This window comes from Anomalospiza imberbis, chromosome 27 (assembly GCF_031753505.1).
Source record: "Anomalospiza imberbis isolate Cuckoo-Finch-1a 21T00152 chromosome 27, ASM3175350v1, whole genome shotgun sequence".
Taxonomy (NCBI): Eukaryota; Metazoa; Chordata; class Aves; order Passeriformes; family Viduidae; genus Anomalospiza; species Anomalospiza imberbis.
The window spans coordinates 1,131,454-1,158,752 of record NC_089707.1 but is presented as its reverse complement, the minus strand read 5'-3'; the positions used below and the strand labels follow the sequence as shown (position 1 = coordinate 1,158,752).

The following is a 27,299-nucleotide window of genomic DNA, read 5'->3' as shown; positions in this document are numbered from 1 at the left end:
TAGGCACTGCTTGGAGATGTGTGTTGGGAGCTGGATTTAGGGACAAGGGGACGAGGGCACAAGGGGCTGGAGCAACTTTTTGGTGTCCCCTGAACAGTGTGTGGCAAACAAGGTCTCGAGGGCTGATTGGCAGCCTAAACCCACAGTGCCATGCTTCAGTGGCTCCTGCCAAGGTCATGAGGGCTGACGGCCCTGCCCCATACACACCATAAGCCTTGGTAGCCTGAAAGCTGATGGGTTGGGATTTGTCTTCAGGTAAACTCTTCCTGTGACTCGTCCTTTTGGCTTTAGGGCTACAAGGGGAATTTAGGGCATGAGGTATGGTGATAGAAAGATGTGGAACCTTTCAGGGCAAGGGACAAGTGATCATCTTGAAGTGTTTATGTTTAAAGAGGAGGGGAAGACAGTTGTGGTTCATGGAAATGGTGCTTTGTAGGAGCAAGTGGATTGGATTCAGCCCTTTTTAATGCAATTTAAATAATCAATGGTCTATTCAATTACAGAAATATTTGGCAGAGCTCTAAATAGGTCACATCTGTCTTTAAATTGTTCTTCAGGTAAATACCTCACTGTGTGGTGTCACGTGGGCCAAATTCTGTAAGAGCTACTGTCTGGGAGGGAGAACTCCTCCATGCAGTTATCCCCAGAACTCTGCACCTGGTGTGCTCTGACCCATGGATTTGCTTTAGGGATTCCTTAGGAAGCCTGGCTCGTATATTTTGGGTATATCCAGCTCCTGAAGTTTGCAGCCTGAGGTTGCTGGTTGTAACTGGACATGGCCAGGGGTTTGTTGGCAGCTTCTGTGTTGCTCTTGGGGACCAGGATGGGATCCTGAGCCTGCTGTGCCCCAGGAACACTCACCTTGAGAAAGGGGAAAACAAAAACACCGACTTTTGTTGTGGTGACCAGAGCCTAGAGGTTACTTGCGAGCAGGAGCCAGGGCTGAGTGAGGGAGGCAGGTGGTGCTGAGAACGCTTTGTTTGGGAAAGTTTTCCTCATTGTGTCCAACAATTCTTCTGAGATGATCCTTCCTGTGGGCTGAATCATCGTCTGGGCCAGAGCTGGCTCTTGGGCCGTGGCCGCATCCTGCGCCCTGGGGGCATCCACAGGGGCCCAGCACCCCGCAGGATCACAGCCCCTGGGTTGGAACAACCACCCCTGGCTGTCTTCCTCACCCCTTTGGGGTCTGTTTTTCCCGAGGAAGCTCACAGGGACTCGTGCATTAGTGCAGAAGTCATTCCCCACCATCCCTCTCCCTGCTGAGAGGAGGCTCACAAACAAATTGCCAAGGCCACCCTGGTGGGGTGTACGTGTGTTTGGCCACTTCCTCGCGTAATTTCTACATTATTTGGAAGCCATCCTTAATTTGTCTAATTTTTAACAGCCCCTGGCCTCCCTACCTGTGGGGCTGCAGCAGTGCATGGCTGGGAGGGCTCACGTACACACGGCTGGCATTGCCTGCCTGTTTGATCTCAAATGCCTCTCTGGCAAACTTCTGGGGGTTTTTTTGGTCACTTGTAAGTAAACAAGTTTCTGTCCCCATTCGTCTTCTTGGTGAGTAATGGAAACCAAGTGGGAGAAGATTTCTGTTCCCCAGTGTTCCGGTTGCATCTCTGCGGCTGTAATTTGATTTTACATTGCAAATTAAACAATACTTGGAAAGATGCAAATCAGAGCGGAAGTAGAGGTGGGTGCTGCTAAGCGGAGTAAGTGGGGGTGTTGCAGCTCCTCCATGCATCTGTGGGGGTGTGCAAAACACCCCGTGGCTGGAGGAACACGAGAGGTCTCTGAGAGTGTCCCAGGGGACCCGGTGTGTTTCAGTCCTCGCTGCCTTCAGGCTGCTGAGTTCTCTTGCTCACTCAGCAGAATGAGTTTTCTCCCTTTGGACAGCAATCCAGGTGTGAGTGTGGAGTGTCTGCCCTGCCATGAGTGTGCAACTCTGTGTACAATACATGACCTGGAAAAACCAGCATGTGGATTTACACTCAGTCTTCTCCCTGAAGCTTTCTGTTTAATGGAATATAACCCCTGGCTTTGGGAATTACCCCATATCTACAGAATTTCAATTGTTTTGTGGTAGCAAATGGGTTGATGTTGAGTGTGTGTGAGGCAGAAATAAGGAAGGTTCTCCATGGGGCTGTGTGTTTATGGGAGAATGGATCAAGAGCAGCCCTGGGGGAAGGATTGGGGTGTTGGTGGGTGAGAGGCTCAGCCTGCCCTGGCCATGGGCACTGACCCCAGAAACCCCCCTGGGCTGGGCTGAGCCCCCAGCGTGGGCAGCAGGGGAGGGGGGATTCTGCCCCGCTCAGGTGAGAGCCCACCTGCAGAGCTGCCCAGCCCTGGGGAACCACAGCAGGAGGACGTGGAGCTGCTGGAGCCAGGCCAGAGGAGCCACGGAGATGCTGCAAGGGCTGGAGCCCCTCTGCTCTGGAGCCAGGCTGGGAGAGCTGGGGGTGCTCCCCTGGAGAGGAGAAGGCTCCAGGGAGAGCTCAGAGCCCCTTGCAGGGCCTGAAGGGGCTCCAGGAGAGCTGGAGAGGGACTGGGGACAAGGCCTGGAGGGACAGGACACAGGGAATGGCTCCCACTGCCAGAGGGCAGGCATGGATGGGAGATTGGGAATTAGGAATTGTTCCCTGGCAGGGTGGGCAGGCCCTGGCACAGGGTGCCCAGAGCAGCTGGGGCTGCCCCTGGATCCCTGGCAGTGCCCAAGGCCAGGTTGAACAGGTCTTGGAGCAGCCTGGGACAGTGGGAGGTGTCCCTGCCAGGGCATGTGGTGGAACTGGATGGGCTTTAGCATCCCTTCCAACCCAAACCTCTCCATGATTCTATAATGGCAGACATTGTGCTGTGTGACACCTTCCTGTAAAGGAGGTATCAAAGGTTCAGGTCTGGACTATCTCCTTGTTGTTCTGCAGGGTTGGTCCCAGAGCTTTGGGACATCCCCTTGTGCTGTCCCAGCCTCTGTGGTCCCTGTCACCCACCCTGTCACAGTGCAGTGGCATCGCAGGGCTGGCCAGCCTGGCTGTGGGGTCCCCACTTTCACCTCACCCTGGGTCTCTGTTTCCATCTGCACGGAGGGAGCAGAGCTGCCCCTCCAGAACACAGCTGATCCGAGGGACAGTGCAGAAAAGCGACTCCTCTGACACCTGTTGTGGGTCTGACTCAGCCCAGTGTTATTCTTGGTCTGTTTCCCTGCACTTTTGTGCCTTGGACCCTCCTTGACATCCTGCTTCTTGCAGAGCTGTCAGGCTTGGATGGAGGCTGGGGATGAGGGACATGGATAGGTTTGTCCTGAAGAGGCTGGGGACAAGGGACACGGTGGGTTCGTCCCACAGGCTGATGACCTTTAGAAAGCCCTGACTGTGTTATCCTCCATCCCCTTCTCCTGCCGCTCCTTTGTGCTCGTGTTTGGTCACTGCTGGCCTTTGTTTTTACAGCTGGGGGAAGTGTTTTGAGCTTTAAAGTTTATTTTCTTCCCTCTGGTTGTCGTCACAGGTTTGTTTTCTTTCTCCGTGTGGCATCTTGCTGGCTCTCCCAGGGGCTGGGAGAGGGACTGGCTGCTGCTCTCGGGGCTTTCCTGCTGGAAGGAGAAGGATCTTCCCTGCATTTGGGAGGCCCAAAAGCCTCTCTGCCTTCACTTCTCTTACTGAATTTTTATCACAGACTCCTAGAATGGCTTGGGCTGGAAGGGACCTTAAAGCACATCCCATTCCACCCCTGCCATGGCAGGGACATCTTCCACCATCCCAGGCTGCTCTGAGCCCCAACCAACCTGACCTTGATCAGTGCCAGGGATCCAGGGGCATCCACAGCTGCTCTGGGCACTCTGTGCCAGGGCCTGCCCACCTTCACGGGGAAGGAAGGGGCTCTGAGCTCTCCCTGGAGCCTTCTCCTCTCCAGGGGAGCACCCCCAGCTCTCCCAGCCTGGCTCCAGAGCAGAGGGGCTCCAGCCCTTGCAGCATCTCCGTGGCTCCTCTGGCCTGGCTCCAGCAGCTCCACGTCCTCCTGCTGTGGTTCCCCAGGGCTGGGGCAGCTCTGCAGGTGGGCTCTCACCTGAGCGGGGCAGAGGGGCAGAATCCCCCCTCCCCTGCTGCCCACGCTGGGGGCTCAGCCCAGCCCAGGGGGGTTTCTGGGGTCAGTGCCCATGGCCGGGGCAGGCTGAGCCTCTCACCCACCAACACCCCAATCCTTCCCCCAGGGCTGCTTCCATCCATCCATCCATCCATCCATCCATCCATCCATCCATCCATCCATCCATCCACCCATCCCCTTTTTTTTAGTTCAATAAATCCTGTCCAGTCTGACCCATTCTCCTGGAGGATCACAGCCCAACAATTCACTACTGGTGTGAACCTTGGCACCTGACTCAGGTCTTTGGCCATGTTCTGGACACAGGGGATGGTGGCGGTGACGTGCCCCCATGGGAGCCCTGTGCAGTTCTTCTGCAAGGCCTTGATGAGACTTGGGCTGGCCCAAGTCATTAATTTCCTTAATGATGACTTAAAGGCAAGCTTTTATTTTGATTACCATAAAATCACTCTGTAAAATGCAATGCGGACCTTCCTTTACATCTGCAAATATGATTTGTGTCTAAAGTGAGTGATGGCCAAATTTGCTGGTTGGGTTTTTTTGGTTTTTTTAAAACTTCTTCATCCATGTGTTGGGCACTGGTTTGTACATTTGTTATTGCATATAATTATTACTGTTTATGTACATGGTGGCATTGTTAGGGTGTCCTGAGCAGGACCAGGAGTTGGACTCAGTAATCCTTTGTGGCTCACTTCTGGCTCAGAACATTCCAGGAGTCTGTTTCTGGGATGTCACACCAGCACCCCCAAAACCAGCTCAGGGGCTGCCATGGAGCCTGCCCTGTCCTTTGAGAGCAGTTTCAGTGATGCCAGAGCATCTTCCAAAAGACCAGGACTTGGTAAAGATCTTCTTTGACTCTTTCCCCCTCTTTCTGGCTTTGTTTGGTTTTGGTGTAGGTTCAATTTCTCCCCCTAGTTATCCCTCATGGAAAGCCAGTGGGGAATGGATCATTTTTCCCCACTCCTTCCCTGGCTTTCTCCTATTTTTCTCCAGCCCCAAACATTTCCTAAACCCCATCTGTGTGTGCAGAAACTGCTGAACTGGAATACATGCAGGAGATGCCAAGCAGATGCTGAGCAGAGGAATTGACAATCACCGAAGTGGTGGCATCAGCTTTTTGAAGTCAAAAATTATCCCTGAGTGCACATTTGGGGAGGGGGTGGCAGCAGCAGGTGCTTCCCTGAATCAGGGCTGTGTGTGGGGTGGATGGGCCTGTTTGTGGTTCTGGGTTCATTCATCATCACAAAGATAAAGGGGCAGAATCTGGCCCAGAAATGGTGCAGGATCTGTGAGTTTAATGTGGGTGCTGCTGTGTCCCCCTTGGGGTGCCTGGTCTGGGGGATGATGTCACTGGTCTCTCCTAGTCCAGAGCATCTGTTTATGGAATCCTGGAATATCCTGAGCTGGGAGGGACCCTCAGGGATCATCAGTGCAGCCCCTGTCCCTGCACAGCCACCCCAACACCCCACCCTGAGCATCCCTGGCAGCGCTGTCCAAACGCTCCTGCAGCTCTGGCAGCCTTGGGGCCGGGACCATTCCCTGGGGAGCCTGGGCAGTGCCAGCACCCTCGGGGGGAAGAACCTTTCCCTGAGCTCCATGCCAAGCCCTGGCCCAGCTCCAGCCCTTCCTGGGCTCCTGTCCCTGTCCCAGAGGGAAATGCCACCTGGCCCCTTTGACATCCTTGGACAGGTCAGGAAGTGGCAGCACATTCCAGCCCCCTGCCATGGCAGGGACACCTTCCAGTGTCCCAGGCTGCTCCAAGCCCCATCCAGCCTGGCCTTGGACGCTTCCAGGGCAGCAGAACAGCTGAGCCTCACTGTCCCAACCAGTCAGTTCTGGTGCAACCTCAAATTTCAAGGCAGTGAAGGGGATAAAACATCCTCTGACCTGCCCATGAACAGAGCCCTCCAGGGTGGCATTTCCAGGGACCGCGTGCTGCCCTCCAGGTGCTCAGGGTGGGTTTTTTTATCCGCCTCCCCCCTTATTTTTATTTTAATTGTTTTGTCATGCACCGGGAAAAGGAAGTGAACAAATTGTATGGTCCCCTCTACAATCGACGTCCTGTAAACAGCTCCCGGCTGCCTTCCACTCACAGCTGTTTTTTCCTATTTGGGGGTGGATGGGGCTGGTAAATAAACAGGAATTCTGGGAGCTGCTTCCAGCACCCCCTTCTCTCTTGCAGGGGCTGTGCCAGCACCTCAGAGCCTTTCTTGGGGTTGCCAGAGTGGGTTGGGTGGGTTGTTCCTCACCAAGTGGAGCAAACTCTCATCAAGAAAAACAACTTTGCTGGTTTTCCTGGGACTAAAGCTAATTACTAGTCAACTAATTTTATTGATTTCCAATCCCTTTTAGCAGAGATTTTGCTGTGGGGCTGATTGCCAGAGCGATTAGCACACAAAGCTGCTTAATTTGGAAGTGTTTATCAAGCAGCCTTCTGTCACCTCTGCTTCAAATCAAATTATGGTGGCACCGGTGGCCCTGTCTGTGGTGGCTTGTGCTGTCCCACCCCCGAGGGAGGCAGGTGGGCAGCAGGGCTTCTCTGCCTTAAATGACCAAGGCAGGGTGTTTGGAACTAGATGGTCTTTAAGGCTCCTTCCAACCCAAAGCATTCTATGGATCTAAGTATTCCATGAGCTGGAAAAGCTGCTGGCTTTGGGCTTTTTACTCCCAGCTGCCACCACATCGTTGTCCTGCTCCAGCCCTCAGGCACTGCTGTGGCTGCAGAGCTGGAATTTCCCTCCTGGCCCTCAAATCCCCACCATGGGCACTGTGTGATCTCTCTGAGGATGGAAGATGCACCTTTGTGGCAGGTACAGCTGCTTCCAAACCTCCTCCAGCCACAGGAGAGATTTGGCCTAAATATCTTTAATAGAATAAAAAAAAAAAAAAAAAAAAAAAAAAAAAGCCTGGCCCAGTAGTTTTGTTGGAATCAGATTAGGGAGGGCAGATTGTGGAGGCCAGGGGGAGGGAGAGGCTGAGCCAGCTCAGTCACAGCTCCAGCAGCACAGAGACCCCAGCAGTGTCCCCCAGTGTCACCCCTGGGGCTGCTGGGAGGGTCCCTCAATGCCTCCTCCTCCTGACACATGAAAACAAGGTACCTGCCTTTGAGACATTTAGAGTCACAGGAAGAAATCCCAGAAATTTCTCCCTGTGAGGGTGGGCAGGCCCTGGCACAGGGTGCCCAGAGCAGCTGGGGCTGCCCCTGGATCCCTAGAAGCGTTCCAGGCCAGGCTGGATGGGGCTTGGGACAGTGGAAGGTGTCCCTGGCCATGGCAGGGGTGGCACTGGATGGGCTTTGAGGTCCCTTCCCACCCACCCATTCCATGATTGGAGCTTGCAGCACTGCAGCTATCCAGCACTGCATGTTCTCCTCAGGGTACCCCTTGGTACAGGATTTAAGAGCAAAAACTCTGTATTTGCTTTACAAATGGTATCTGAGAGGGGTTCAGGAGCAAAACATCCCGTTCTCCATCCCTGTGTGTCCTCTGGATCCAGAGAGATGGCTGCACACCCCCTGAGCTTTGCTTTGAGCAAAGCAATTGTTAGGGACTGAGCTTGTTCTAAAAGACCTTTCACAGAATCCTGGAATATCCTGATTTGGGAGGGACACACAAGGACCATCGAGTCCAACTCGTGACCCTGTCCCATTCACACAAAGGTTGTGGGGTCCTTGGCTGTGTCCAGGTGGTCAGAGCTGCCTCCAGAGCCACATTCCCTCCACACCATCTCCAAGTGCTGTGCTCAGACCAGGGCGTTCAGAGCTCAGGGCTCAAGGACCAGCACCTGTGTCCAGGTGGGTTTGGGGACTCTGGTTGTTAAACCAGGGCAGCCTCTCTTAGTGCAGCATTTTTGGCTCCTGTGGATGGCACAGGCTAGGAACTGAGCTAGAAGGATGTGGGATGGATCACAAAGCCCTGCCCCCTTTTAATGCTTTTACATAGAATCCAGGAATAGTTTGGGTGGAGGGACCTCAAAGCCCATCCAGTGCCACCCCTGGCATGGCAGGGACAACTTCCACTGTCCCAGCTCACTCCAAGCCCCATCCAGCCTGGCCTTGGGCACTGCCAGGGATCCAGGGGCAGCCACAGCTGCTCTGGGCACCCTGGGCCAGGGCCTGCCCACCCTCCCAGGAGAGAATTTCCTCCCAGTATCTGAAGTAAATCTGTCCTCCTTTAGGTAAAAACAGTTCCCCTTTCCTGTCACTCTCCTGTGTTTTCTTGATGGACTCGTGTGTCCAACGTGGTTCCGTTCCTGCTGGATGGGAACAGCTGTCATTTCTGTGCCACTGTCCATGGCCTTTACTATGGTTCATTGCTGCACTAAGGTTGGCTTTTCTGAGCCTAAATGTGGTTAAATTATTTTTATCCCTGCTGAAGCTTAGGACAGCTCTTGTCTGTCAGCTCTTCTTGCTGTGGCAGGAAAACCGTGAGGAAAAAAAATTACTGTCTGACAGCTACATCTTATTCTATTAGTATGTTTTAATTAGAACATGAGCAAGAAATGTGTTATGAATATTCATGCTCAGGTTATTAAAATGCACAATTAATCTGTACTCAGTTTAATAACTGTATTAATGGTGAGAGGAGGTAGCTCCTATTTTTGTCATTTCTCAATTGGAAAGTATGCCTTAACTTGGGTAGCTGGGAAGTGGGGTTATTTTAAAATCAGTTTGGCTCCTGTCAGCAGCATGGGCACATGGGTGTCTCCAAAACTCACACAGCTCAGGGTGGGAGAGCACTGGAAGAGTGGCAAAGCCAAGCCCTGCCAGGATGGAGCTCTCTAGTGCAGACAGAATTCAGCTCAGTGCCATGGGAGTTTTCAGCCACAGAAGCACAAAATCCCAGAAAGGTTTGGGTTGGGAAAGACCTTAAAGCCAACCCAGTGCTACCCTCTGCCATGGGAGGGACAACTTCCACTGTCCCAGGCTGCTCCAAGCCCCGTCCAGCCTGGCCTTGGACACTGCCAGGGATCCAGGGGCAGCACAGCTGCTCTGGGCACCCTGTGCCAGGGCCTGCCCGCCCTGCCAGGGAACAATTCCTAATTCCCAATATCCCACCCAGCCCTGCCCTCTGGCAGTGGGAGCCATTCCCTGTGTCCTGTCCCTCCAGGCCTTGTCCCCAGTCCCTCTCCAGCTCTCCTGGAGCCCCTTCAGGCCCTGCAAGGGGCTCTGAGCTCTCCCTGGAGCCTTCTCCTCTCCAGGGGAGCACCCCCAGCTCTCCCAGCCTGGCTCCAGAGCAGAGGGGCTCCAGCATCTCCGTGGCTCCTCTGGACATGATCTCTCTTTGGTGACTTGGATTTATGGGGTTTTTTGCCAGCCTTGGGGGTGTTTTAAGGCAGCAGATCTGTCCATAACTATGGAGCAGTTGGGTCCAGAAAGATTCTCAGGGATCTCCATCTCATCTGAAGGAGCTCCTGGGTGATGCCCAGAGGCAGACACACATTCCCATGTGCCCTGAGGTGCCTCTGACCCTTCCTGGGCACCTGGGTCACCTCTACAGCTGCTGGGGTGCCCTTGGATGAGCTCTGGAGCTGCTGAGCCATGTCCTTCCCATGCAGCTTCCCTCTCTTCTCCCCTTCCTCTCCCTCACCCGTGCCCAGGCTGGCTGCTCCGTGCTCCCAGAGCCAGGATGTGGGACTGTGTTTGGGGTGACACCGTGCCCAGGGGGCTTTGTGCTGTGAGTGGAACAAATCCTGCTGAGGGGAGCTCTTCCAGACACAGCTGCCCATGGCCAAACACCGGGATTTTGCAGGGCTGGCCGAGGGCATTTGCTGCCAAATTGTAGATCCTTAGGAATACGAAGGGAGGGAAGAGTGGGCTGGCAGGGAATGTAGGACAGATGCCAGACGTTGAAATAGGGCAGTCTGCTTTTTTCCTGGCTTCATCCCAGAAATCCCTGAATTCCTAAAACACCTGCAGGTGCTGAAAATGGGGAGATTTTTTGCTGGCACTTTTCAAGCCGTGGCTGCAGGCTGGGGAAGGTGCAAGACTCTATTTTCCAGGAGACATCAGACAGAGCTGGCATGGGCACCTTCAGAGGTGCTTCCAGAACCTTGGGAAGCTCTTTGCTGCTTTGGTGGGAGAGTGGAGCCTCACTTCACCTTGGCAGCCACAGGAACTACCTGGAGGGTACAAGAAACCTTTTGGGTTTCCTTGAGGGTTATAGAATCCCAGAATCCCAGACCAGTTTGGATTGGGAGGGACCTTAAATCCCATCCAGTGCCAGCCCTGCCATGGCAGGGACAATTTCCACTGTCCCAGGCTGCTCCAAGCCCCATCCAGCCTGGCCTTGGGCACTGCCAGGGATCCAGGGGCAGCCACAGCTGCTCTGGGCACCCTGTGCCAGGGCCTGCCCTCCTTGTTTTCTTCCTGAAAAAAAGGGTTGGTTTGCTGCGACCCCGTTTGGGGTCACAAAGGGGCCAAGGAGGGGTTGGGGGACCTGGCCTTGCTCCTGACCCTCTCCAGGGTCTCTGCCATGGTGGTGGCACCACAGGGTGCAGCAGCTCGTGCCAGGGGTTTGTCCTTGTCGAGGGACGTGTGACCCTCACCCTCAGCCTTTGCCCCCTGTGCCACTCGCTGTCTCCTCTCCTTCCTTCCTTGGGGAGAGCGGGCAAGGGTTTACTTTTATTTTTCAGGAATTTTGGCACAGAATCCCAGAATGGGGCAGGTTGCAAGGACCACAGTGGCTCATCTGGGCCCATGTCACAGGGCACAGGATTGTGTCCAGACTGTTTTGGCATAATTCAAGAGAATATCTGAAGGTTCTTGAATATCTGAAGGGACATTCAAGGAAGGAAGACTCAACAACCTGAGGAAAATTTCCCTGGTCTTCCAGGCACCCCATCTCCCTCCAGAGCCCCCTGAGCATCCTCTCCAGGCATATTCTGGCCTGGGAATGCTGCTCTGCTGGTGGTGGGGTGGTGGCAGGACTGAGGGCTCTGGGAGAGGTCAGGGTGATCCAGGGTGACCCGGCCCCCCCAAAGCCCATCCTGCGTGGGGCAGGGATGGGTGTGAGGGTCTGGACCCCCACGCCTTGGCTCCCCCTCTGCCTCTGGGGCTCCTGGGGTTGCTCATGGGTACTGTGGTACTGCAGCCCTTGTCCTTCCAGCCCGAAGGAACCACTTTTCCAACCATGTCCAAGGCTGCTGATCCTGCTCATGTCTTCTCCCCAACCCTTGGGGAGCTTTAAAACCACCCATGACAGCAAAATTACTCAAAGGAGCATTTCTGCCTCCTGCCTTGCCAGGGATTGCAGATGAATTGCTTTGGAAAAACACATTAGCAAAGCAAAAGTTTATTCTAGGAAGTAGGAGGTGGGAGAATTGGCAGTAATTCTCCCTAGTATCCAAGGTATTATTAGAGGCTTATCCCTGCTCTGCACAGTAATCACATTGGAAATTTTTGATTAGAAAACAAAATCTAAATGAGAATTATGAATATTCATTAGGTGTGGAGATTAATATGCATAATTATGCAAATTAGACAGCAATTAAACACCAATTCTCCGGGGAAATGATTAACACAAAGGCACAGAAATAGAAGGATGTAATTTGAAAGAAGTTTCTGGTTAAATGAACAGTGAGGGGAGTGGAGGAGACAAATCTGAGGCATGTTTGCCATAATAATCAGCTTTGCCAAGCAAAATGGAAGTGAGCCCTGACCCCCTGCCCCCATGTCCTTGCTGCCACCCAGCTCCCTGCTCCCAAAAGGGCATCCTGGGGCACCTGGAGGTGCCATCCCATTGGAAGAACCAGCACAGGATGGGTCCCCAGAGAGCCACAGGACCCTGGTGCTGCCACAGAGCGATGCTGCTGGGAGAGTCTGGTGTCACTGCAGTGTGGCCGTGACCCCTGGTGGGGACTGGGGGTGTCCATGGGTTGGGAAGTGCCCATGGCTGCTGCCACCCTCACTTTCAGCCTTCTGCAGATCTGGGATTTCTTCTGTCCAACCCAGCAGAGTCACAGTGTTTGTGCAGCACCTCAGAAGATGATGGATGCCCCCACCCTGCCCAGCCCCTCTCACATCCTGGATTAGCTCCCTTAGAACATCAAGTGCTGCTCCCCAGCACCTGGTCACCCACAGGAGCAGGAGATGGAGCAGCACAGTGAGAACCTGCAGCTGAGTCAGGTCGAGGCTGTTTTCCAGGGAAGGTTCCTTCCGTGTGGTTGTGGTATCAGCTGGAACTGTGCTGATGCAACATCCCAAGGTTTTTGTGTCATGGTGGACATTCCCAGCTCACTGCAGGGGCTCCAGGAGAGCTGGAGAGGGACTGGGGACAAGGCCTGGAGGGACAGGACACAGGGAATGGCTCCCACTGCCAGAGAGCAGGGCTGGATGGGATATTGGGAATTAGGAATTGTTCCCTGGGAGGGTGGGCAGGCCCTGGCCCAGGGTGCCCAGAGCAGCTGGGGCTGCCCCTGGATCCCTGGCAGTGCCCAAGGCCAGGCTGGACGGGGCTTGGAGCAGCCTGGGACAGTGGAAGGTGTCCCTGCCATGGCAGGGGATGGCATGAGCTGATTCAGGTCCCTTCCAGCCCAAACCATTCCATGGTTCTCTGACTCCCCTGGGTGCAGCCCAGGAGGTGCCACCTGTGTGGACTTGGCAGGGGATGAAAGGAGCCGATCTCCCACCGCAGCCTGTGCAGAAACATTGCAAAACCTCCTGCCTGCTCCTCTGCTGTTTGGGCTGGACCCCTTTTTGCTGAGGATATTTTCGGGAGGTCTAAAGCTGAGAAGGCTGGGGGTGTGCTCTGATGGCCCCACTTCCTCAGGGGAACCTTTAGGGGCTGAAAGAGCCCCCCTGGACAGGTGACTGTAACGTTGGACCCTCAGCAAATCCCACCTGAGGATTTCCCCTCTGGGCACTCTTTCACTCTGCCCAGGTTGAATAGAGTGTGGCCTATGATTTTACACCACCATGGGCAAAAGTCAAGTTCTGTTGGAGCATCCAAATGGATGCAATATGTTTTTGATTTGCAGTTCAGTCCCTTTCACTGTCACTCTCCGGGGGAAGGAGGTGTGTAAGGGTGCTCTCTGGAATAAAGGAGTTAAAATACTTGTTTCTCCTCTTCCCACTGTCCCATGTTTTGAACCATTTCCAGGCTGTGGTAGGATTTGCTTTGAAGTTTGTGGAATAACTCCCAGTGGGAGTGGGAAGGTGAGGAGGCAGAGGGGAGCCTCGGTCACGCCAAGTGGAAGTGGTTTATTAATGAAAATATTGTTTTGTTTGTAGAAGGAAGAGTTAATTTTACGAGAACACCTTTGAGGCTTTGCTGATAAAGCAAAGAGTAACCTTTGTTCTTCCTGTTTTTCGGTAGGCTTGGATGAAAGACCGGGATCAGGTTCCTGGGGAACGGCAGATCAAAACAGCTCCACGTTTGACCAAGGAAGGGTAAGGACAAAGCACAAACACCAAGCTCCAACCAAAGCAAACGGGGTCTTTCCCAGGCCTTTCAGAGCCTTGGGTCTAACCCTAGAGCAGCTTTTCTTGCTCCATTTTGGACATGGGTTCTGTGAACTCTCTAGGGTTGTCCCCATCCCCATCTCCCCAGGCTTTGGTGCCTTGAGGTTTCTCCTCCAAAAACCTCTCCCAGACCTGCTCAGGCATCTCCCTCCCTGCACGCGGTGTTGGTGTGGGGAGAGGGGACCCAGGGGGTGGGACAGGTCCCCAGGGGAGACACAGATGGGTGGGTCGAGGGATCTGAGTGGGTTGAGGGATCTCATCTGATGGCAAAGCTTCCTGAGCATCCACCCCACAAGACTTTGGGAACCTGTGGAGGGAATCCCTGCAATCCACCACATTGTCTGGCCATGACACCCTTGGTGGGGATGGAGAACTTGGGAGGGGTTTTGCAGGGAAGGAGTTGAGGCTGCTGCAACACTCATGACTGGGGTCTGAGTATGGGAAGAGAGAAATGCTGCAAACTTCATGGAAATGGTGTAATTTTTGTTTTAATGGGTTTGTGTGATTCGTTTTTGCAATGGCACCTTTCCCTCCTCTCCCATCAGCAGCAGAGCTGGGGCTGTGATGTCAACTCTCACTTGTATATTTAGAATTTATATATTTATATAAATATATCTAAAAATATACATTTATATTTATCCAGCCTTTTTCTTGCCCCTTCACCCCCTGGTTCAGGGAGGGGCTGCCTGGCTCTTACCTGGTGGGTGCCAAAGAGCTGCCAGCATGGAGCAAAGCATGGTTCCATGTCCCCTCTTGCCATGTCCCCAGCTGCCAGGTTCCCTCCCAATGCCACGGCCTCTGCACTGCCCAGCTCTCTTTTGGCAAGAGGATAAAATCCTTTCCATGCCCTTTTCACAAGGAGCCTTTGGCTTTGCCCCTTCCTGGGGGAGGCTGGGCCCTGGCAGCCTCGTGTTTTGTCCCCACGCTGTGTGTGACTGTCCCCTGTTGTCCCAGCAGAGCTATGGAGAAGGCCCCCACTACGGTGAGCACCGGGACCTGCCATCCCACAACAGCATCTCCTCGTCACCGTTCCTGGGAGCTGGACTCGTGGGTGAGTGCCTGCAGCTGCCTGGCACATCCCCAGGGCAGGGGACACGTGGTGGGGAAGTGCTGGGACAGCGTTGCTGGACCTGCTCCAGGTGTTCTCCAAGCTGTGTCCAGGGAGGTGGCACCCAGAGGGTTCCATCAGTGCCAGCTGTGCCAGCTGTTTTATGTGTGTGGTTATGTTTCCCTGCTTTATGGTAGCACCCTGAGGCAGGGGTGCCCACTCCAGGTCGATGCCCCCCAGGATGGGCTGAGTGTGCTCCTGGGAGCTGGGAATTAGGGTGGGAGAGATGCTTATTGTTAAGGATTTATTAAGGACTTGGGATGACCCTGCTTGAATGGGGAGGTGGCACCAGCTGATCCCACCATGGTCACTTCCAACTAGACCCACTAGGTGACTGTGATGTGCTGGTGGCTGTGTCACTTCCCAGAGAGCTGAGGGTGCTGCCTTTGCTGCAGTGGGGTTTGGAGGGGCCTCTTCCCATATCCTGCCAGGCTCCAGCAGCCTTGTCTGGCCCCTCCATCCCCAGCTCCAGGCAGGCAGCGTGAGGAGCTCACAGGGACGGTGATCCTGCATGAGCAGATGCGTGTGACCATTCACTCAGTCACATCTCCCAGCTCAGGGGTGGGAGGAGAGATTAAAAGCAGAAAATATCCCTCCTGGAGGGCTTAGAGAGCTCTAATGGCATTAGGTCAGGAATTGGGGTTAGTCCTCCCCATCTTTGCCCACGCAGGGGTGGTTAAAACGCTCCAGCACATGGGGAAGGAGCGGGGCCGGGGCACAGCTTGCTCGTGGTTGGAAGGGAGGAGTAAGAAAAGGGAATCCTGTTTGAAACAGAAAATTCCCCGACACAGAATCCCCCCTGTAGATGTGGTGGCCAAAGGGAACCAGCAGAGCAGGGTCATTCTGGCCACACCTTGACCCCCTCCTGGCCTGGGTCAGGCCTTGGGGCTTGCTGTGAGCTCTGCTTCCCCCTTTCACCCCTTGTGCTGTTGGGGACAACCTTTGGGTGTCCCTTGGGGATCTGTGCAGGGGAGGAGCCTTTCTGAGCAGCTCCCCCGTCCCTCTGCAAGGGAGGATTTCCTTCTCCCTCTGTGCCCCAGGAGGATGTAAGTGGAGCACAGAGAAGGTTTTGGGTAGGACAGGGGAGCCTTGCTGCAGCTCAGCGGGGCTTGGGGGGGATGTGCGTGGGGGGACCCATCCCAGCCCATCCCACCCCTGGGGCCAAGGCAGCCTTGAGAGATTCCAGCTGAGAAGGAGCTGCCGGGGAGGAACACGGGGAGGAACACGGAGGTTTCCCCCTTTGATGTGTGCGGGGAAGACGCCTTTGGCTGCCTCCCAAAGCCGGGGCTCCAGCTCCCTGGCAGCCACCACGCTCTCCCTGCAAGCCCGACCGGTCCCCGGCACGTGGGGCCTCCGTGGGTGATTTCCAGTGGCTCTGGGGCCAAGGTTGAGCACTGACCCTGTGGCCAGCAGGACCGTGGCCACACTCTGGCCCCAGGCTCAAGGGGCTGCATCTCCCCAGGGGGGTCAGGGGCAGCACCAGGAGCTCCACCACTGAAATAGGGAACAGGAAGGGGGGAAGGGTTCCTCACATTTCCAACTCCCTTTTGTTTCTAGAATTGAACACGGTTGAAGTAGAAAGCATCGATTCTGGGAGCAGGTTCCAAAACACCTAAATCACTTTTCATTGTAGAATCAAAGAATTATGGAGTACTTTGGGTGGGAAGGGACCTCAAAGCCCATCCAGTGCCACCCCTGCCATGGCAGGGACATCTTCCACTGTCCCAGGCTGCTCCAAGCCCCAATGTCCAGCCTGGCCTTGGACACTGCCAGGGATCCAGGGGCAGCCCCAGCTGCTCTGGGCACCTGTGCCAGGGCCTGCCCACCCTCCCAGGGAACAATTCCTGTCCAATATCCCATATAAACCTCTTTGCTCATGTGCTGGGAAGGACGGACATGGGGAAGAGCAGGGGTGAGATTTTCTCCTCCTCTTTTCCAAGCTGCATCTGAAAACTTTTAGAGTGGCAAAATGCAAAGGGACGAGGGAGAGGACAGGCAGGAAAATAAAATAATGCTTCTGAAAAGCAGAGGAAAAATGGGAGGGAAAATGGAGTTTCGGAAATGTGTCCCCCTGTCTGCCAGGCCCTGGTTGCCAGCAAGATGCCCCTCAGGGCGGGAAGTTCATGTTAATGGGGTGGTTGAGTGGAACCAGGGAATTTCAAAATCTGAGGAGGTGGAGGGAGCAGATGAGGATGAACATGTTGTGGCTGTTGATGGATGAAAGGTGTGTGAAACAACTAAGCCCTTTTCCAAGATCAGGATTTTTATCTCTTTACTACTCAACCTCTATTTATTCAAGGAGGATCAGGAACTGTGGGAGGAACCATTTTGGGAGCAGCCTGGATGCTCTCTGTTGGCAATGGTGGTTTGGGCCAGTAGAGAGGGAGGCTGAGCTGAAAGGGCCCCCCAAAGTCAGTGCTGGGGCTCTGAGCAGTCAGGGTGGTGATGGCTCCTCCTGGGACCCCCATCCTTTGGATTTTGTGTTCCCGCAGTCCGTGCATGTCCCAGGGCCAGGCTCCAGCTCCCTGTCCTCTGAGAATGGGCTTTAGGGGCAGGGAGCACCTTTCCCCAGCAAAGGGACACAACAGCTGGCAGCATTGTTGGAGAAATTGAACAAATGGTGATTTTTTGTCTCAGTTTTCCCCATGGAAAAGGAGGCTGTGCTCTGACCAGACTTTGGTGGGCTGAGGAGCTCCTGCCAGCCTGAGCTTTGAAGCAGTGACCACATCCCTTCCAGGGCCTGTCCCTGCAGGCTGGTTGCATTTTGGGGCCCAGGAGATCCCGAGGGGGATCCCAGATGCAGCCAGTGCTCACCCTCCTGCACAATTCCTGTCACCACTCAGACTGATCTGACAGGAGCAGGGAGCAAGGAGAGAAACTGGGAAGCTGCAGGGCGGAGTGGCCCTTTGGGTAAAGGAGCAGTGGGATGTGTCCATCCAGATTTCTGCCCAGTGTGTCTCTGTGCTGGGAGCTGCTGTCACAAACTCCACGAGCAGCAAACTCGGTGGGAAAGGCAGGGCTGGAGGCATCTGCCTGGCCCAGGAGAGAAGGAAAGCAGGTCTGAGTTGGAGGGGAGCAGGACATTGCCAGCACATCCCTGAAACCCCTGCAGGCTGCATCCCTGCCCTTTGTTCCTGTGCCGGTTGAGCCCTTTGGTGTCACCCCAGCCCAAGCCCTCCTCCCCTGCCCAGGTTCCCTCTCCCCAGCCGGAGTCCCCTCCCAGGGGCAGTGAGGAAGGGGTGCTCAGCCCCTGGGGTGGAGCTGGGGGAGTACAAAGTTCTGATTGAATCCCTGTTCTTCCCTGCAGTGGCCCCAGGGGACGGTCACTGCTCCTCACCCCAGTCCAGCCAGTCCTGGGGTGGTGACCTTGTGGCTCACAGGGTGCACACCTGATCCAAAAGCAGTTTGATAGGAAAAGCACTGATTTCTGTTCAGCTGTTGAGTCTGAGCTCATGGATGTTCTTTGGATGAACATGGGGCACGATGGGAGCTTGGCTTTAGGAGGCACCTTCAGCACGGAGCCGAGAGGGGCTGCACTGACACAGCACCTGGGGGAGATGTTCCCCCACCCAGGCTCCCACAGGGCTGGGGGTGATGCCCCTCCTGCTCTCATTAAAGCCACAGTGTGGGGAGAATCTTCAGTTACTTCCCCAAGCCACAGCTTCAGCTCCACAGGTGATGGGGAAAATCAGAGCTCCTGCAGGACAGACTGGGCAGGGACCTCTGGGCTGTGTTGCACTGGATAGAATAACCTAAATTTGTCAAAAGAATAAGAAAATAAATTAGAAAGTGTCCCAAGGAGGGGCACGGAGCTGGGAAGGGTCTGAGGAGTGGCTGAGGGCACTTGGCTCGTTCAGCTGCAGCACAGGAGACTGAGGGGAGGCTCCTCGGGGGCTGCAGCTCCTCCCGAGGGGAGGCAGAGGGGCAGGGGCTGAGCTCTGCTCTGGGACAGGGACAGGAGCCCAGGAAGGGCTGGAGCTGGGCCAGGGCTTGGCATGGAGCTCAGGGAAAGGTTCTTCCCCCCGAGGGTGCTGGCACTGCCCAGGCTCCCCAGGGAATGGTCCCGGCCCCAAGGCTGCCAGAGCTGCAGGAGCGTTTGGACAGCGCTGCCAGGGATGCTCAGGGTGGGGGTGTTGGGGTGGCAGTGCAGGGACAGGGGCTGCACCGATGATCCCTGAGGGTCCCTTCTAGCTCAGGGTATTCTGGGATTCCATGATTCTAAACCCCTGAATGGAAACACCATCAGTGCTCTGAATGAGAAGCATTCCAGGCTGCTGGGTGGGGGGCTTTGAACCAGGTGAGCAGGTGCAGAACCAATGTCTGAGCTCTCCATTGCTCCCTCCTCCAAGTTTTCCAGCTTTGAGCCTTTGGTGCTGCTGCTGGAGGACAGGGAACCTCCTGAGGAGTTCTGAGCTGCCCAGCCTGGGGTGGGGAGAGGTGACAGGAGCAGCCCTGGCTGTCCCAGGTTTGGTGCCAGTACACCACAAAGTGACAAACCAGCTCAGCTCATCCCAGAGGATGAGAAGGGTGAGGAGGGCTTTTCTAACTCACCAGGTTCACAATTTGCCATTCATCTTCAGCAGGGACAGGCGGAGAGTGGGGTGGTTAAACAGCGAGGAAACTGATAAGCCATAACAGATTTCTTTCTAGTAATTATTTCTAGTAATTAGCTGCCTTTCAGAGCAGTGTTCCTAATCGGGTGGGTATTGTCAGCGCCGGTAGATTGGGGTCTTCCTGGACAATGGGTTTAATCAGGGGGTTGTCACTGCTCCTGGTTTTTTAACTTCTTTTTTTCTTCCCCGTTTTTAATCCCTGGCTGTGTTTTGCCTCCCCTTTTCCCCCAGGCCAGAATTCTAATGGAATTCTAATGGAATTAGCAGTGTGGGGCTGGGGGAGGTGCATGGTGGGTGGTAGCTGTGCTGGGGCTGGGGTGATGTGGGGGCACTGGTTCTGCCAGTGGGTGCTGGAAAAACTTGTAGGCAGCATTTAAATATTTTTTTCTTGGGCTGTCAAGTGCAGACCCAGGAGTTGGACTTCGATGATCCCTGTGGATCCCTTCCAACTCAGGCTATTCTGTGATTCTGTGGTCTGTGAGGGAAATGGCAAACCCATGAGTTTATGTAAAAGCAGTTTGCTCCAGTGGAGGTGAGATGCAGCCATGATCCAGGGTGCCAAAGCCAATCCCTGACACTGCCAGAGCGGGTGGGAACCTCTGGGAAGAGCAGTTTTTATTTTTCTACCTCATCTCCAAGCTCAGAAGCAGATGTGCACTTGGGAGGAGCAGCACAAACGGCGTGGGGGGTTCCCCTGGAAAAGCCCTGGGTGAAGGCAGGGCTGGGGGAGGCTTCCCAGAGCCCCACACAGCCAGATCCTGCAAGAGGGAACATGCTGGGAGAGGAGAGAGGCTGGGAACGGCTCTTTAGGCAGGGCTGGAGGCAGCACAGGCAGATGAGGGGCAGGAGAAGGAGCTGGCAGGGGGAAAGGCAGGAGGGGGATGCCAGAAAGATCTGGAAATGCTGAATGCTCTCAGCCAGTGTCTGGCTGCACTGACTTGAGGTGCCTCCACTGTGCTTCACCTCCTTTCCAAAGGAAACCCCTTTCCTTTTCAAGGGATTTCTTCCCACTATCTCCTCCTCCCACAAGATCCCTTCACATCCATCTGCAGGATTTCAGTAATTCTGCTGGGAGCAAGATGGGGTTTGGGACGATTCCTGGTGGGTTTTTCCCAAGTTACTGAGACTTGTATCCATCCTGGTCCTTGCCTCCTACCTGGGGTTTTTCCACTTTTCCTGGTTGGTGCCCTGGGCTGTGGCTGCCAAAGGGTGATAGGGTGGGTCTGGGCTTGCCACCTGTGCCATCTGCATGCCCACAGAAACAACTCCTTCTGCTGGCAAGGCCAGCCTTTCCTTGCCCAGCTTGTGCACCTTTTGAATTTCAGCAGGCTTAGGTACATTCCAATGCAGAAAAAATTGCCATTCTTTCTTCTGCCTTCTTTTCATAGACAGTTAAATGTAAAATCTCTTCTGCTGAGTTTTTTACTGCTTTTTTCCCTTGTTATGTGATGATGGAGGGTGCAGGAGCTGGGGCTGGCCAGGGCTGCCCTCTCTTTCCCAATGTCCCCCATCCCATGGGGCACCCGCAGACCCAAGGGTGCAGCAGATGCTGAGTGAAGAATGAGAGACATCCAGAGAAGGTTGTGGGTTTGGAGCAGTGCACAGCAGGCACTGGGTTCATAGATTCCTGGAATATGCTGAGCTGGAAGGGACCCACAGGGATCATCAGTGCAGCCCCTGGCCCTGCCCAGGCACCCCAACACCCCCACCCTGAGCATCCCTGGCAGCGCTGTCCAAACGCTCCTGCAGCTCTGGCAGCCTTGGGGCCGGGACCATTCCCTGGGGAGCCTGGGCAGTGCCAGCACCCTCGGGGGGAAGAACCTTTCCCTGAGCTCCGTGCCAAGGCCTGGCCCAGCTCCAGCCCTTCCTGGGCTCCTGTCCCTGTCCCAGAGCAGAGCTCAGCCCCTGCCCCTCTGCCTCCCCTCGGGAGGAGCTGCAGCCCCCGAGGAGCCTCCCCTCAGTCTCCTGTGCTGCAGCTGAACGAGCCAAGTGCCCTCAGCCGCTCCTCAGACCCTTCCCAGCTCCGTGTCCCTCCTTGGGACACTCTCCAACAGCTTTGGATCCTTCTGACCTTGTGGTGCCCAAAGTGCCCCCAGCACTGGAGGTGAGGCTGCCCCAGTGCAGAGCAGAGTGGGACAATCCCTCCCTGGGCCTGGTGCCCCCAGGACAGGGTGGCCCTTTGGGCTGCCAGGACAGAGCAGTGACTCAGATCCAACTTGCCACTGACCAGGACCCCCTGGTGCCTTCCATGGTGCTGCTCTCCAGCCTCTCATTCCCAGTGTGTCTCTGCATCCAGGACTGCCTGGTCCTAGGGCAGGATCAGACACTTGCCCTTTTAAACTTCAAATGGTTGGGGATTGTCCAGTGTCCCTTCACCTTCCCACACGCATCCAGGAGCCCCCTGGTTCAGCTCAAGTTCTCTGGTAATGGCAGAGGCTGCTGGATGGGGTTTGGAGCACCCTGGGACAGTGGAAGGTGCCCCTGCCCATGGCAGGGGTGGAACTGGGAGAGCTTTAGGGTCCCTTCCAACCCAAACCATTCTGTGATTCTGTGACTCCCCGCTGCAGTCACACATGGAAGCAGCAATGTGTTAGCAGATGGGAGACCTGGCTGCTGCTGTCCAGCCCACCCCCCCTGGCATTACCCTGCTTTTCCTCTGCTTTAGGAGCAGTCAGAACCTGCCTGATGCCACAACCTGCTGTGTCCTTTGTGCCCGTGGCTGGTGCTGCGGTGGATCGAGCTCTTAAGCTCTTTTAGAAATTAGGTCATTTAGGGGATCCATCCTCTGACATTTTGACCTTTGTTTACTTAACATTTAAGCCTCTGAAAGGAAATGGCAGCAGCACCCGGGGCCTCTGGCGGTCCCTGGATGGAGGGACAGGGGGAGGCTGCACCATGCCAGGACCTTCCCAGCAGGAATGGGGGTCTGGGGCTTGGGGGTCGTAGTGGGAGAATCCACTCTAAAGTTTTTGGGTTGAGTTCAAGACCTCCATGGTAAGGTTGCAAAATGAGCAGCCTCTTCTCTTTTCCCATCTGGCACAGGGTGCCCAGAGCAGCTGTGGCTGCCCTGGATCCCTGGAAGTGCCCAAGGCCAGGTTGGACAGGGCTTGGAGCAGCCTGGGACAGCGGAAGGTCTCCCTGCCATGGCAGGGGTAGAATGGGATGAGCTTTAAGATCCCTTTCAACCCAAACCACTCTGGCATTCTCTTGGCCCTGTGCTTCAGAGGGGATGGTTTGAGGCATTTTGCTTCCCATCTCCTCTTCATCCGCTCCCCAAAACCTCTTAGTGGTGTGGGGAGGGCCCTGCCAGCCCCAGCATTGCCCCAGTGCATTAACCTGCATCTTAGTGGCCTCAGGGCTGGCCTTAGGCTAAGTAGATTGGCAAAATCCTGCCCCTCCCAATTTTGCTCACTAAGCCAACCAGAGGCAGGATGTGATCTGTGATCCCCTTTTTGGGAAGGGTTTGGCGGTGGGGGCTGGTGGAGTGCCTGTTCCCCACTAGAAGAGTGTCTGGTTTTGCTTTAGAGGGATGGACAGAATCCCAAAAGACACTGTTGTTCCTCCAGCTGCTGCAGGCACAGCACAGAACCATTCCCTTCCTCCCTTCCTTGTGTCCTTTGCTGTCCTGGCACCCCTGGGTGCTGCTGGCTGGGGCAGTGACCATGAGGCAGGAGAGCCAGGAAGTTTTGGAGAGGGAACATCCCAGCCGGTATGCGGCCTAGTTTTTTTTTGGCCCTTCAAAACTTTATTTTCAGCTGCATGTGTGCATGGTGAGGTGGTTGTAAGAGAAGCCCTCATTGATCCTGAGTGCCATGACAAGGAGTAATGGCTTCCCACTGCCAGAGGGCAGGGATGGATGGGATGTTGAAAAGGAATTTTGCCCTGTGAGGGTGGGGAATCCCTGGCACAGGGTGCCCAGAGTAGCTGTGGCTGCCCCTGGATCCCTGGAAGTGTCCAAGGCCAGGCTGGATGGGGCTTGGACCAACCTGGGATAATGGAAGGTGTCCCTGCCCATGGCAGGGAATGGCATTGGATGGGCTTTATGGTCCTTTCCAACCCAAATCCTTCTAGGAATCTGTAGCTTCACAGGGACACTGCTGGCACGGGGCTGTGCCCACACAGACCCCAGCTGGCTGTGAGGAGCCGCAGGTTTTGGGAAGTTGAACCTCCCCCAGGAGAGAGGAAGAAGGTGCCCAGTGCCCTGTGTAGAGCAGGAGCTCATCTCTCGTTTGCAGGGATTGCATGTCCTGTTGTCTGGAAAGCACCCCCAGGGTCTGGTCCCTTGTCCTGGCCCTTGGTCTGCTTAGCCCTGCCCCTGCCAAGCCCAGCTGGCCGGGTCTCGGTGTCTGCAGGGAGGTTTTGGCTCGGGCTGACACTGCCAGTTTCCACGGCCCCCAGCACTTCCCTGTGCCGCTGCAGCTCCGAGCTTTTGGTGGTTTTGGACCTGCTTTCTGTGAACTTAACACAGCTCCTGCTTTAGCACAAGCTTTTCAGGCTGTCCCTTCATGGGAGGGCAGGGTGAGCTGCCTCATGGCAACAGAATTTGTCCCTTGGCAGGATCCAGGTGCCTGGGGGCAAAAAAAAGAAAAAAAACCAACCACTTCCTTCTTACCCCAAACCTTGTCTTTTCTCTTCTCCTTCTGCAGGGAAGAGCAGTGAAAGAGCCTCATACTCCACGTTTGGAAGAGACACAGGGATGCCAGGACTAAACCAGGTAATGATAAAATGCAGTGAGATTTTCTGCTTCATTTACTGGCTCCCGAGAGTGAGAGTCTGGTAATGAAAACCAGCCTGGGTTTACATCTCATCTCCATTCACGGGGTTCTGGGAAGCCTCTGCTCTGCTCCAAAACCTCTGTGGAGTGTTGGGGATTCATACTGGTGTGTGCTGCTGGCTCAGAAGAGTTGTCAAAGGTTAGAGAATGTTGGTTGTAGCAGCTTCTCACTTCTTTCCCAATCTTCTTCAGCCTCACTCGTTTCATTATTGTTACTCCTGGTTTGTATTTGGTCAGCCCTGACCCAGCCACGCTGCCTTGCTGGGGAGTTCCAGGGAGTCAGATCCAAGCAACACCTTTCCCTGTGCCAGGCTGGCTGTGGGCAGGGGAACGTTCCAGGAGGCTCCTTCCCTCTCCACTGCCTGCCCTGGGCTTTCCCTCTTCCTCTTCAGCAGCACCTCCCAGCTCCCTGGCCAGTGTCCAGTGTCCCAGTTCTGGGGAGGGTCTCTGAGGTGGTTTCTGTGCTGCTGCAGCATCATTTGAGTGACTGTCAGGTGGAGCTTTGGTTTTATGGTGGGGCTGTTGATGCAGGACCTGCAGCAGGAGCTCTCTGTCCAGCCCTGGGGCCAGCATCAGGACATGGAGCTGCTGGAGCCCCTCTGCTCTGGAGCCAGGCTGGGAGAGCTGGGGGTGCTCCCCTGGAGAGGAGAAGGCTCCAGGGAGAGCTCAGAGCCCCTTGCAGGGCCTGAAGGGGCTCCAGGAGAGCTGGAGAGGGACTGGGGACAAGGCCTGGAGGGACAGGACACAGGGAATGGCTCCCACTGCCAGAGGGCAGGCATGGATGGGATATTGGGAATTAGGAATTGTTCCCTGGGAGGGTGGGCAGGCCCTGGCCCAGGGTGCCCAGAGCACCTGTGGCTGCCCCTGGATCCCTGGCAGTGCCCAAGGCCAGGCTGGACAGGGCTTAGAGCAGCCTGGGACAGTGGGAGGTGTCCCTGCCCATTGCAGAGGGAGGAGCTGAATGGGCTTTAAGGTATCTCCCAACCCAAATCCTTCTAGGATTCCATGATCTCCACAATCCTGGAAGGGACCCAGCACATCAGAGCCACCTCTTGCAGACACAGCCCAGCCCTGTTGGGTCACCCCATGTGAACCCCAGGGCTCTGCTGGGGGGAACAACTTTGCTTCCTGTGGGGAATACCACAGGCATCAGTCCAAGCTCAGAACACAGTGGAGCAGCCTTGAGATAACCTCCCCTGCTGCCACCAGCATCCAGAAATAGTTTTTGGGAAGGAGTGAGCACCTCCCTTTGATGTGTGGCTCCAAGTGCCCCCTCAGTGCCTGGCGTGGCCCTGGGGAAGCAGTCCCAGCTCTGGAGCCAAGGGAGGAGCTTTTGGCCGGACAGCTTTTATTTTGTCCATGTACACACACACATATTACATGTTTTAATTTTACACAAATTTGTCATAATTTCCTCCTCTCTGAAGTGAGGATGTTTCCTTTGCTGGAGCAGCTGTGCTGGCTGTGCCAGAGTGGATTTCATTTACCACTGAAGCTGCTCAAAGAAAACCGGGCCCGGTGCCAAGTGTTGCTTTTGGATGTGATGGTTTTGCTGGGCTTTCGTGGAGGAGGGGGAATATAAGGTAACAGAAATGGGGGGGCAAATGGCCAGGAGAGGCCCCGGGAGAGGCGGGCACAGGGCTGGGGATCGGGTGGCAAATCCCACTTGATGTGGAGAGGAGACAAAACCCCCTTGTGGGGGGTGGGGGGAGGCCAATGGAGCCTTTGTGGCCCCCAGAGCAGTTGTTGCTTCTGTCTCCAGTTTGGGGGAGTGAGGGGGTTGACTTTTTTTTTTTGTTTTGTTTTGTTTTGTTTTGTTTGTGAAAAGATGAAAAATTGTCTGGTGGAGATGCCCTGGATGGGGATCAAGATCTTGCCAAAAGTACCCTGCTCTGGTAGGGTAGAGCTGGCAGGGCATTTCCCTTTTGTTTAACCCTGAACCATCTCCTGGGGCATCCCCAGGGAGAGGAAACAGGAAGAAAACCCCTTTCGCTGGGACACTGCCTCAAAGTCCCAGTGTGTCTCCTGCCTGCAGGAGGAGCAGGGCAGCAGCTCCCGGGATCCCTCCGGGTGCTTTCCTTGGCCACGCACGGAGCGGGTCCAGAGCAGAGGAAACCTGAGCAGTGGAACAGATTGCAGGAATGTCACCAGCTGTGAACACACGAGCTCCTCTTTCCCTCCCTGACCCCTTTCTGGAGGAGACGGAGTTTGAAAGCAAAGGTTTTTCTTTCCAGTTTCTCAAAAGCCTGAAATCCTCCTTTATTTCCATGTGTTGCCCTCGGAAGATGGGTCAAAGCTGAGCTTTTGGGACTTGAGGGCCCTTTGGCAGCCCTGTGCAACTCCATGTAAATACACTGAACTTCCTCCCGAGGTGAGAGGGGCAGTGCTGGAGGAGAGGCTCCATCCCAGGAGGGAGCACCCTGGGCTGTGGCTCTGCTGCTTCCCAGCGTGCCCAAGGTCAGCTGGGATAAACAAAGGGAGGAGTTTCCTGGCTTTACAAAGAGGGATTTGGCTTTTCCCTGATAAAACTCAGGAGATAACCACCCTGAGCAATGGCAGCGCTGTTCCAGGGCATTGGCCACAACATGGGCTGGTGACATGGGGCTCAAACTGTCCTCCTGGACATCAAGGTGAGCATGGGACCACACTGGTCCTACCATGGCACCTGCAAGGTGACTGTGGCACCACGATGTCCCCCACCATGGCACCTGCTGGTTTGCATCCCTGGTTGGTAGAGGTTCCTTGCTGGGGTCCAGCAGGAAAGCACAAGCTGAAAGCCTCTTTTGTTCCTCCACACCTATTCCCCCACCTCCACCCCCATATTTACGGATTTGCTTTCCCTCCTGGCCCCTTGGCTCGTGTTTATTTTTCCCCTCAGCTGAATTGGTGTGAAGGTGGCTCAAAGCAGCTCTGTTCTCTCCCAGTGAGTCGTTTTCAGTGTAATTCCATGGAAGGGCTTTTCTCTCTCCTTGTTTGCAGCCTGGTTTCCTGCCCAGCGAGATGGGAATCGCCAGCCCGAGCACACTTTCCCCCACGGGGGGAAAAGGAGGGTCTCAGTATTTCTCTTACCCCAACAATCCTCGCAGGAGAGGTGCTGAGAGCAGCATAGGTGAGTGACTGCGTGTCCCCTGGGTGCCACCATGCCACCTGGGCAGGTGCCCTCATCAGATCTGCCTTTGGGAATGTGGACATTGATGCTGGGAACGAGGGACTGATGTTGCCATGTGTGTCCCTGGCATGAAATTGGCATTCACT

At 55.1% G+C, this 27,299-nt stretch overlaps 1 protein-coding gene across 10 annotated transcripts in view; it reads left to right on the top strand.

Annotated features, from left to right (window-relative positions):
* TCF3 (transcription factor 3) overlaps positions 1 to 27,299 on the top strand; it is a 77,706-nt gene that overhangs the window by 30,106 nt on the left and 20,301 nt on the right. For 6 of the 10 annotated variants that reach the window (XM_068174163.1, XM_068174161.1, XM_068174165.1 and 3 more), the window contains exons 4-7: positions 13,404 to 13,477; positions 14,504 to 14,600; positions 23,917 to 23,984; positions 27,024 to 27,153. In XM_068174163.1, coding sequence (XP_068030264.1) covers positions 13,404 to 13,477; positions 14,504 to 14,600; positions 23,917 to 23,984; positions 27,024 to 27,153 — 369 coding nt within the window. The remainder of the gene's footprint in view (positions 1 to 13,403; positions 13,478 to 14,503; positions 14,601 to 23,916; positions 23,985 to 27,023; positions 27,154 to 27,299) is intronic. The other 4 variants (XM_068174169.1, XM_068174160.1, XM_068174168.1 and 1 more) reach the window with 2 other exon arrangements.